At 34.0% G+C, this 12,466-nt stretch overlaps 1 protein-coding gene across 1 annotated transcript in view; it reads right to left on the bottom strand.

Moving 5' to 3' along the window:
• Window positions 1-1,398: 1,398 nt before the first annotated feature.
• The window catches only part of LOC105212023 (voltage-dependent calcium channel subunit alpha-2/delta-3), a 38,523-nt gene continuing 27,455 nt past the window's right edge, over window positions 1,399-12,466 (bottom strand). The window contains exons 9-12 of the mRNA XM_011183766.3: window positions 12,161-12,403; window positions 12,007-12,100; window positions 11,508-11,929; window positions 1,399-5,544 (exon numbers count right to left, since the gene is read on the bottom strand). Coding sequence (XP_011182068.2) covers window positions 5,437-5,544; window positions 11,508-11,929; window positions 12,007-12,100; window positions 12,161-12,403 — 867 coding nt within the window. The 3' untranslated portion in view covers window positions 1,399-5,436. The remainder of the gene's footprint in view (window positions 5,545-11,507; window positions 11,930-12,006; window positions 12,101-12,160; window positions 12,404-12,466) is intronic.

The following is a 12,466-nucleotide window of genomic DNA, read 5'->3' as shown; positions in this document are numbered from 1 at the left end:
GAACTTGTTTTATGACCATCATTCCTCTTTCTTTTCCATTGACGCATTACCGGATCAGCGCACTCGAGAACCCCGAGTAACGAGATTCAAGCGATACCGATGATTTTTTGAAAATAGCGTCGGTCATATTGGGTTCGCAATTTTGAATTTTGAAAAACCTAACCCGGATTCGTAATCTGTGACACACGAAAAAACCGAGCAGCGAGTTTTAAGCGAATCCGATGATTTTTAAAAATCGCTGTTCTCCATATTGGTTTTCTGGGGTTATCTCAGAACCCTGATCTGATGGGGTTAAATGGATCTCGGATTCGGATTCAGCGACCCCAAAAACATAACGATTTTTTGGTGTGGCTGTGCTATCTCTCTCATATGTTGACCGCGGATCCATCTGTTGAGTTCTATTTTCGATGACTCGTTCGTGCATTTCGACTGGTAACTACATACGCCCATAGGAAAAAGTCTAACGGTGTGAGATCACACGATTTTGGTGGCCGACTGACCCAAAACGTAAAATGATCTGCCCACCGAAATTCTCTCAACAAATCTATTGATTGATGCGATGTCCTCTTCTTCTTGACTGTCTAATATACCGCTTACCCGGTTATAGCCGATTCCACAACAGCGCGCTATACATTCGTCCTTTGGCAGTTTGGCGCTATTTGGTAATACCAAGTGATGCCAGGTCCTTCTCCACCTGGTCCTTACAACGTGGAGGTCTTCCTCTGCTTCCACCAGCGGATACTGCATCGAACACATTCAGAGCCGCTGTCTTTTTATTCGCTTTATTCTATGACGTCGAATTCCATCGTCTGCGGTATTCGCCGTTTCCGTCTCGGTAGATACTGACATCGTCCACGCTTCTGCACCATAAAGTAGGACGTCTTATTGAAACCAAATGTCGCCGAGATCACGAGCTTCAATTTCAGGCATCAAATAGTCGGTTATCATGGCGCGATAACGGTAGCCATTTACGGTTACGTTTTCACCGTCATTTTTTGAAGAAATATGGAACACACTAAACCGTAGTTATTTCTGGAAGAAATGGCGGTTTTTGAATCTCTTCAAGTTGCTCTCCTCCCCAAATGCGGCAATTTTGCTTGTTTACATACTCATTGAGCTAGAAATGGGCCTCATCGCTGACAGTATGTAGCTCTAAAACGTCGGATCTTCTTGAAACATTTCAAGAGTTCATATAGATGAACGATGTGGCTTGGGAAGGTCGAGCGGGTTCAATTCTTGCACAAGCTGTATTTTGTATATTATAAGTCTCTCTGATATAGAAAAATAAATATAGGAGATCGTTAAATAGAAAACTCTATTTCTAGATTCTTTCTAATAGAGTAGCGTCGATAACTTCTCTCAGCTTTAAAGTTGCAAAAAATTAAAAAAAACTGCAAATAATTTTATATTTTCTTCTTGTTCTTTATTTATATCTTTAAAAACGTTTCAATCGGTTTATGCTGTCGCAGTTGACAGTAGTTCTCTGTGTTCTTTTATTATGCTTAGAAATTATTAAAAAAAATGTTGAAATAAAAACTCAATATTATTTTACATATTTAGTGTACACTGATGAGTTTGGTTTAAAATAAAATTTATGATTTGTTTTTCTTTTTACATAAAGTTTTTTTATACCAACTATTCCCACTTGCATTTTACTAATTAGTTAACAGTGTTGGTCAAATAATTTTTTGATCTTCATTTTTATATTCAAAAAATTGATTTATTAATTATCTCTCTCTCATATAACTATATTTTTACTTAGTTTTCTTTTTATTTTTTTTTTATTTTAAATAAATATTTCTTTCACATTTTACTACGCTTAATGATCGTAAGAAATTCATATAAATATAATTTACGATTTTAAAAATTTACTTTTAAATTTAAAGGCAATCTGTTGAATTAATTCATCATAATCAGCTCTCTTCTCAGTTAATGTTATACAATATATATATATATTTTTGTTTTTGTTAATTTTTTCATATTTTCTTTTTATTTCAATTAAGTTTTGTAGGACGACAATGTTGCTGCGAGAATTTAACACCCGACAACGCTTAGCGTTGAGGTTTGTTTTTTGTTTTTTCTTTTTACATTTGAATTATCTTACATAATTAGATTTCTTTAGATTTTGGTGTGGCTGTTTATGAAACTAGTACTAGTCAGTTTCATAAAATTTCCAAAAAAATTTCATTTAAAAATTCATTAAAATAAAATTGTTCGTGTTTTTGACAACTTTGTGTGTCCGTAATGTAAACTTTTTTTGCAATTTGTTTGTGTACTTTTACAAATTTTTATTTAATAATGTAAACGGAAGTTTAGCTAACAATTAGCTATAATATTGTTAGCTTTTCAAATAACTTGTGCTTAATCTGGTTGAGAATTGCAATTGGAAATGTGAGACGGTCTTGTTTTGATAATATTTGGTGTTCTTATGGGTGTTCTTCTCGGTAGTCTTCTGAATAACTATTTTCTTGAGAATTGTTCTCGATATTCTTCTGTATAAAAAATACTTTAAACGACTTAACAGCGATCACAGACCTTTAACTGACTTCCCTAAATAAAAGCGTTGAACGTCACATTTTTTACCATCCCAGCATTAACGTCGAGCGCCATACCTAAATAAAAGCGACAACTTTACGTCAAAAATCAAAATGTTTACTTGAAATGTTGTTGTGATTTTTTTGGACAGAGAAACTTTGTTTTTCGCAGTCAACTTTACTTTTAACGCGCTGTCAAAATAGAACTTTCAACCGCTCAGCGTCGCTGTAGGGTTATTGTATGGGCATGAGGATTTTTTGACAGTCATTTGCCGCAACCGCTTTTATTTAGGGAAGGCAGTTCTACAAGTTCTTTTTATCAGAAGTGTTAGGGTATTTTTTCTGAAAGAGGTCTTGTTCTGCCAGTTACTAAATTTACATTAACATGCAACACTCCGTCTTTTAAATTTGTTGAAATCTCACAAACAAATAAAATTCAGTTATTCTAGACGCTAGTTGCCAAAGCTGCTTAGAAGAGGAGTCATCCAAGCAGCTGAAACTCCTCCTTAGACACACCTTCGACGAATCCAGTGAATTGACTGGAATTGACATTAGCCGACTTAAGAACTTTATAATAGAGTCCAAGCGATTTGTCGAACCATAAGGATCTTGGTAATCCATCAGGAGTAAATTGGTGTCCCAAAGGCCAGTCGATGCTGTCTAAGTGAGACTCTCTGCAGCTGCGGAGGTCTACCCCTTTATCTAACCTAACAACGCGTTCCGAATAAGGTGTTCAATTTTGATACTCTAAACATATCCATATAATAAGAAAACACTTGATTTTCTTTTTGTTGATTTCGTTTGAAATAGATCCAGGATTATAGTGTAAGCTAAACTAATTCATGTAAGGTATTCTCGACAACCTTCGTCTTCATTCGGCATAAGTCCCACGAATCAGTTCGTTTATGCTTAGAAGCTCTCATACAGAAGTTTTTATGAATGGTTATCCTATTATTTATTTTATAGTAAAGTAGTAACGGAAGCACTGTTCGCCGCCATATATTCTCTTGCAATCATATTGCTTTAAAAATAAGGAAGCTCGCTTTCATATTTTGTAATTCCAAATTCTATCTAAAGCAAGTTTTTGCAAGAATTCTAAAAAATGATGTATTCTTTTATACTTTTCCTAGAGATTGCTACCGTAAACTGAAAATATAAGAATTTTGGATATCCATAAACTATCTTCAATTATGAAAGCTCAATCTAGACAATATATTCTTTGGGTAATCGTATAATTTCACGATCTTTCACCTCCGAAATTTAGAGGGTTGATAGGAAGGTTAGCTGTTTGCGCAAAAGAAGTAGTACGGAATTCCTAAATTTCTTTACTTTCTACCTACTATATTGATAGTCATTCTTTGGTGTATCAGGCATCATCAGGCCCGATTGAATTTTATTTGAATTCGTTGATTTCAAAATATTAGCATTCACAAAATATCATCGCTGAGTGATCTCGAGCCTTAAAAAAATCAAGAATTTTTCGAAAAATCTCTACTCATAATCATCACATAACCTCAAATTGCAATTCTCGCCCTTACTCCTGCTAACGAATAGTAAGAGCTATAATGTGCGCCTCAATGCTCTATTATGTTGTTTAAAATTATAATGGATGCAAAAATAGGCAGGTCTCGGTTTGTTGTTTGGTGGTACTAGACACATGTTTCGATTTACAATACACATACATATATGGTATATATAAATTATAAAAGATTTGTTCTTGTTTACATTTCAAATATAAATTTTAAATATACATAAGTATTGTACAATAACACATAAAGATACACAAATATATAGTCGCATATAGTACATATACATATGTATGTAGGCAAGTATTTACGCTATAAATTAACAGTAACAAAGTAGTATAATAAGTATTATCTTTCACTTAACTATGCTTAGTCGCCTCCATTCATTTAGTATACCACCAATTTAACTAATTTAAATTTAACATTTGTTTTTGTTTTTGTTTTGATTTTAGCTGTTAACTTGAAGGCTAAGCCTCATTAATCAACGAATTCGACTAGGGGGTACGTACATAACGGTTATAAAATTCTATCAAAATTTAACCAAGTAGATTTATATTTATATAATTTCTTTAGTTTTTTTCTGTTTTGTTATAATAATTTTTTTTTTTCGGTTTTGGCAAATACGTTTTTTTTGTTGTTGTTCATTGTCTCAAACAAAATGTGTGTTTATGTTGTTGTTGTAGTTGTAGCACATATCATAAGTGATTTTTATTATGTCTATATGTATAAATTTTACATTTTAAGTGTGCGTGTGTGTGTGAGTATGTGAAAGTGTGTGTTTCTCTCCTTCTCTCCCCTTCTTGTGTTTTGTGGTACCAAAAGATATACTAAAATTCTTTTTATTTGCTTTTTTAATTACTTTTGTTGTTTTTTATTTGTGTTTCGTCAGTTAAAAACTTGATTATCGTCGGAAAGCAGAAGATGAAAAGTTAACTTCGGTTTCAAGTATTTAGTCCTACAGTCATACATACATACAATACATACATAAGTACAAGACAAGTGTATACAGTACAAAAAAAAAAAGAAAAATTAAACATTTTAGCTAGTAATTTTTTTGTTTTAATTTTTTCTCAATAGTCTCAATTATAATTTTTCTTTAGTAATGTCTTTGTTGTTTACTTTGGCGTTTCCGTTTATAAGTCTACATGGTGTTTCACATAAGAGAGAACGCTAGGAGCATTTATAGTCAATACAGTAAAGAGGATTGTGCTAAATTATCTGGTGACAATGTAATGTAAAATTTTTTCTTATTCTTATTTGTTTACTGTTGCCATTGTTGTTGTTGTTGTTGTTTTTCGATAAAAAAATTATTTTTGTATTTAGTTACATACTTTCGCTCGATAGTGTAAAAAAAGTAAATAAATGTTTACAAACATTTAAGTGCGTAAATAGCGCGTTAATAAAAATATAAATACGGCCGTCAATAGATTTACAATGTCCAATCGCAGCGCTGTCGCATCGCCGCAATATGTATATTTTTCCTCCTGGAAAGATGAAATATGAAAATAAAATTATCACTAATGAAGTTAAGGTCTTAAAATTTGAGTTATTTAAGGAAATTCCATAACCGTTGACGAAACTAGCACCTTCTACACTAATTCAGACCTCAAAGCACCTTCCTGAAGTCCTCGAAATTAGCCTTTCGCTCCAACAGTCCGCTATTAAAGCTAAACTCACATTAAATGCTTCAAAACAATATTCATAAAATTGGTTCTTTTCTGCGAAGACTTCGCTAAATGATTAAGGTCTGTTTGGCATTGTTGATTATTCGTTGCCCCAGGGACCAAACCCTACGCACAACCGCAGAAGCTAGCTCTGGCAAATCTACCATGGACCAGATATATCATGCGTCAAATCCTGGAAAAGATCCAAGAGAAAAGAATCGATACGCACCACCTTTTCATTTTAAAGCTGTCTTCGAAATGGAGCTGCTGTTATGCCGCTCTGTATGAATTTGGGATCTCTACAAAACTAATATTGCTGTGTAAACTGACGTTGAGCAATACCAAATGCTCTGTCGGAATCGGAATGGACCTGTCCGAGCAGATCGATACTAAACGATGACTCACTATCGTCTGACTTCTTCAATCCATTGCTGAAGAAAAAAAATGTGAGCTGAGCCATTGGCCTCAACAATCGTGGCATTTGTTCTGCTTTTCCAGACTAGATAAGGAAGCGAAACTAATGGGTCTTATGATGAATGAGGACAAGACGAAATATCTCCTGACATCAAGCAAATAGTCCACACATTCGCGTCTTGGCTCTTGCCAACAGTTGAAAGTAAAGTCCTTTCTCAACGAACTCTAACCAAACTCTTAAAAGTCCGTCATTATTCTGGCAACACGTCAAACTGTGAAGTTTAATTTTTCCTCGGTTCTTGAATTTGTGCTTAAATTTATTAATATAATTGAAGAAAGTTTTACTCTTAATAAGTGTAATCTAAAGCTAAGTATTTGTGCTAATTTGTTTTTGTGTTATATTTAAATTTTAATTGTATTTTAACTATTTTCTTAAATTCTGGTGCCGAGTCTTTTAAATCATTTGTTGTTGTTATCAATTATCAATTTTATTTCCTACTTTGCAATTGTTTGTGCGATTGCATATTGTTTTTGTTTTAATTTGCTCTTTTTCTTTTGATTCGTCTTTTTTTTCTTTCATTTTTGCTCACAGCTGTTTGCGTGTTATTTTTAAGTGGCTCAGTGCTTCTCAAACTGTTCACTATTATATTGGTTGTGATCTCGGCTAATTCAGTATAACTATTATTGTTTTTCTATTTATTTTATTCTGTTTTTTCCTTCAATTTAATTTTTTTTTTTTTTTTTTCATAATGACTTGCAATTTTCCGAATTGTACTATTAAAGGCGATTGTGATCGTTTTGTTTCTTGTTGGCTTTGTGACGGGCTTGCCCATCTTAAATGTGCTGGATTGACAGGTAGAATCTTAGATTCTATTCTCGATGGAAAGGGTCTGCGCTGGTCGTGCTTAAAGTGTAGACCGACAGATATTGAATTATTTAAAGTTTTTAAACAGGCGCGCAATAATTTTAAAGAAATCGGTCGAGAACTTCAAAACCTTACAGAAAAATTTAAGCATTATGAAGTGTTGTTTCAATCATTTAAATGCCTAAATGATCAAGATGATAATGCTAAGCCTTCATCAAAACGTAAACGTCCGTCTAATGAAGAACCTGCCACTTTGTCCGTAAAAAGTATGTCACCGGTGAAATTAAACCTTATTAATCTCTCATCTCCTTGCCCTCAAGGAGAGAAGCCTTCCTCTTCAAAAGTGCTTAATCCTCCGAAAACAAATAACGATAACCTTAAGCGGAAAACTTTTCAGGATCCGCCTCCTATTAACTCTGAGTTTGTGGCAAAAAATTTGGTAGTAATACCTCAACGAAAATCAATTTTCGTTTCGAGATTCGCTTCGGATACCACAATCGAAGATATAAAGTTTTACATCTCGTCGAAATTAAAAATTAACGATATTGATATTGATGTCAGAAAATTTAACTTTAAATACGAAAGAAACATATCTTCTTTCAAGATTGGCGTTTCAGCTGTTAATTTTCAATTGCTACTTGATGAATCATTTTGGCCACCTGGTGCTTTCGTGCGCGAATTCGAGCAAAAGCAACAAAAACAAACTGTAATTGCTCATATTCCAAAAAATGCTGCGGATTCAAAAAACTAATTATAAAAAATTCATTACAAATTCACTATCAAAATGTAAGGGGTTTAAATACAAAATTAAAAGAATTGTATTTGAACAGCACTAATTGTAATTTTAAAGTCATCGCTTTTACTGAAACTTGGCTTAAACCTCATATCTTTGATAACGAAATATTAAATAGTGAATTTCAAATCTTTAGATGCGATCGACTGAACAGAGTCGGGGGGGGTGTACTATTTGCTGTGCATTCTTCAATTCCATCTGAAGAAGTAGAAGTTCCTCATGCGGACTTTATTGAATTTAAGTGCATACGAATTTGTATTAATAAATGTTCTATTTATCTAACTTTATCTTATATTCCGCCTCAATCGGACTTATCTGTATATACGCAGCATGCTTCTTTAATAAATAATGTTTTTTCAATTGCTAAGAATACTGATTACATAATTGTTCTAGGCGATTTCAATTTACCGTGTGTATCTTGGAAATCTGTTGACGATTGCATTACCCCTTTTTGCACTCGTTTAAGCTTTAATGAGTTTTTGGAAGAAATGTCTGGGATGGGTCTTAACCAAATTAACTTAATTCCGAACAAGTTTGGTAAATTCCTAGATTTGGTCTATGTTGATAATACTTCAACAGTTTCTGTGGTCCGATCTGATCCTTTAGTTTTGCCAGAGGACTCTTATCACCCTGCCTTGGAAATTAATATCGAAATCATAGACGAATTACTTGTATGCAACAAACAGGACCTTTGTTCTCGGTTCAACTTTGCGAAAGCTAACTTCAAAAAGATTAATTGTGAACTTTCTAAATTGACTTGGCCTGATTATAGTGGTAATATTGAATTAAATGTATCACATTTTAATGAAACAATTTATAATATTTTTGAAAGATTTGTTCCGAAATGTTTTATTATCAAAAGAAAAAGTTCAAATTTGTGGTATTCGAATGAGCTATGTAAATTAAAAAATAAAAAAGCTCGTGCTTTTAAACTTTATAAAAGAACTGGAGCTCTTGTTGACTATTTAAAATATTCTAAATTGCGTCGTCAGTTTGAGGAACTTAACAAAAAATGTTATAAAAACTGCATAATCAAAGTAAAAAATAATATTATTCGTAATCCGAAATTGTTTTATGGTTTCGTTAACTCCAAACGCAGGATTTCAAATTTTCCGTCCGCGATGAAATATAAATCAACAATGTCATGTGACAATTATATTATTTCTAATATGTTTGCAGAATTCTTCAAATCCAATTATTGTTCAAACTACCCTATGAATGTGCCATATCATCAAGTGTTATGTCCGAGTACTGTAATTAATACACCAATTATTTCTGAAACAGATGTCTTAAATTATTTAGTTACGTTAAAAAATTCGTTTAAATATGGCCCTGATATGATTCCCTCAAGCTTTCTTAAAAATTGCGCAAAATATATCTATCTGCCCTTAACTAAGCTTTTTAACCTATCTCTTAAACAAGGTATTTTTCCGTCAATGTGGAAAAACTCTTTTATATTACCTTTGCATAAAAGAGGAGTTAGATCATCTGTTGAGAACTATAGGGGGATAGCTAAAATGTCAGCTATACCCAAACTTTTTGAAGCTATTGTCACTGACCAAATAACTTTCTTAATCTCTCCTTTAATTTCATTCTCTCAGCATGGATTTTGTAAAGGGAAATCTACAGTAACTAACTTGCTTGAATTTGTAAACCATGTGTCAATGGGTTTTAGGGATAATAAGAATACTGATGTTATATATACAGACTTTAGTAAAGCATTCGATAGAGTAAACCACTCAATTCTTTTGCAAAAACTGAATCTTCTTGGTTTTCAACCAAGACTTCTTGAATGGGTATCCTCTTATCTTACTAACAGAAAACAACAAGTTTTATTTAATAATACATTATCCGATTCAATTAGTGTCACTTCAGGGGTTCCACAGGGTAGTCATCTCGGCCCGATTCTGTTCTTGTTGTTCATCAATGATATACCTTCAGTAAATAAGTTTTCAGAAATTTTGTTATATGCGGATGATGTAAAACTTTTTAAATCATATACTTCTCATAACGAAAGGACTGAGTTGCAATCGGATTTAAATAATTTAGTTACTTGGTGTCACAAAAATGATATGCCACTGAATCTTAAAAAATGTAAAACGATGTGCTTTTCCCGTAGAACTGTTGATCTTTCCCCCTATGTAATAAATAACTTTAGTTTAGAGCAAGTTTTTAGCTTTGTTGATTTAGGAGTTAATATGGACCCTAAACTAAATTTTAATTCTCATGTAAATTCAATTGTCTTAAAAGCTAAAGGTGCTCTTAGCTTTGTTAAACGTTGGTCTAAAGAATTTAGTGACCCGTATATTACTAAAATTCTTTTTACAACATTGGTAAGGCCTATATTGGAGTATGGTTCTGTGGTATGGAATCCTAGCTATCAATCCCATTCTGATAAGCTTGAGTCCGTTCAAAAACAATTTTTACTTTTTGCTTTAGGCCACTTACATTGGGATTCAAGATTGAATCTTCCCCCGTACACTAGTCGCTTAAAACTTATAAGTCTTCCCACACTCACTAGTCGCAGAGAAATGCTAGGTATAATTTTTCTAGTAAAACTTCTGAATGGTTTAGTTTGTAGTTCATTCCTTTTGTCTGATATTAAGTTTAATGTCCCATTGCGTTCATCCAGGCAGTTTAGACCATTATTTCTAAAATCTTCTAGAACAAATTTTGAGTTAAATGAACCATTCTGCCGAATATGTCATGATTTTAATTCGCATTCCAGCACATTTGATCCATCTGACTCAATATTTAGCATCAAAAAAACTATTTTGTCTTCTCTTAATAAATAATATTCAGAAATTTTTAACTTTTTGTTTTTATATATTTTTAAATCTCAGCTGTTGAAATGTTTCTTTCTGTAGCTGAGCAGTTTGAGAACCGGACGCTTAAAAATCTCTTGCCTTTCTAGACTCGGCAAATTCCGCTCGTATGCGGACTGCGCCCCACGCGTCGGTTGGGCGGGAGGAGGGTAATCGTTTGGGTTAATAATTATTCCCGTCCTGATTTATGGTGCAGAAGCGTGGACGGTGTCGAAATCCAAAGAGACGGCAGTAGGAGTTTTCTAGGGAAAGGTTTTGTGGAAAATTTATGATCCATTGAACATCGGCAGCGCCGTATACCGCACGTGACGGAATGATGAGCTGTATGAGTTATTCGACGACATTGACATAGTTTAGCTAATAAAAATGACGTGCATTTCTAACCATGATCCCATTCTATAATCTAATTTAAAAAAGTGGAGTCAAGCAAGTGAAAACTTACAAACAAGTTCGCTGACATTAGATTATTTGATCGAGATTTTGATGATGCTCGAAAACGGAAATTGAACTCAGAGTGTTGTTGTGCAACAAAAAACATGATCTAAATTTTTTTGTGGAGAGCTGACGAGTTTATAGTCTTTGGCTGGATAAAAATCTGGATTCCTTCCGTATACTACTGACCGCAATGTCATGGGAACGGCATCGAACCCTGGTCGTGAAGAGGAGTAGTTCAGTGACTGACTTTAAGCTGATACTATACTTCCTCCGAGATCTTATAAAATACACTTTCTTAATCTTCATTATTTTCGAAATACGTTCGAAAAAGTTTAGGAATTCATGAGCCCATGATTCGAATATTATACTCTTTCTGTTTCATCTATAAAACTTAACTAACTTAAACTGACTTCCACATACATTGAAATATATAGACTAAAATTAAACTCACCTCCGGATGCTGGGTGAAACATTCTTCCAGACGCCGTCGCTCGTAAAAGCTCATATTTAATTTATAACATGGAAATTCTAAATCATATTCTAAACGTTCGGGTTCCGTGCTCAGACGCATACCTTTCGATGGCATCAAAACATTTACCACCACCAACAAAAGATTGGTATTCGGTATTTTCTTTAAATGAAACGGTCGAGCATATGGCACTTTTATATAATCGTTTACATCTTCGAGCGAGTTCGGTTGCAGTACATAGAGTGTTGAACGCGTATCGCAAGGTGTATAGACCGGATCGGGTTTCTTTTTCTCAAATAATAATTTCCCATCGTCGCTGATGTCTTTGGCTTTTTGCTGTGGACGTGGATAAGCATCCGGCACAGCCTCGTAATCGTCGTCGATTTCGTCCGAATACTCCAAGACTAAATGAAAGGTCATGCATTGGTTATATATAGTTAGTAGTAGTGATAGTTATTGTTGTTGTTTGTTGGCTACTTACATGGCGCGCCGTCCACCCACCATTTGATGCGCGCATATTGCCAGAAGAGCTGTGCGACCAACCAACGCCAGCCTATGCTCAACAATCTGATTGGCTTTATTTAGAAAAATTGAAAATTATAAGAGTTTCTTGATTTCTTACTGTTATGACTTACGTGCAGTAGAGCTTGCGCATCGCTGGAATCGTCACCATCCTCCCGACAAAGCGCCTGATAGTCGTAAACATTGATGGCTTGAAAGAAGCCCTTCTCCACCATTGCGGCCATAACGTCACCTTGGTATTCGCCAAAGAATTTCCCAGTATGATTGACCTTTTGCGCTATCACAATGTATGCATTATTGTCTATGACGTAGCAATCGATTTCGTCGCTCGTGCAGGTCTTTATGCAACCATTGCACTGGAAAACGTTTCAGAAGAGAAGACGGTTAGACATAATTTAAGAATTTATTCGTAAAAGCAA

The sequence above is a fragment of the Zeugodacus cucurbitae genome, chromosome 3, assembly GCF_028554725.1.
Source record: "Zeugodacus cucurbitae isolate PBARC_wt_2022May chromosome 3, idZeuCucr1.2, whole genome shotgun sequence".
In the NCBI taxonomy this organism is placed as follows: domain Eukaryota; kingdom Metazoa; phylum Arthropoda; class Insecta; order Diptera; family Tephritidae; genus Zeugodacus; species Zeugodacus cucurbitae.
Note: the sequence above shows the minus strand (reverse complement) of the source record. Positions and strands in the feature narration are given on the sequence as shown.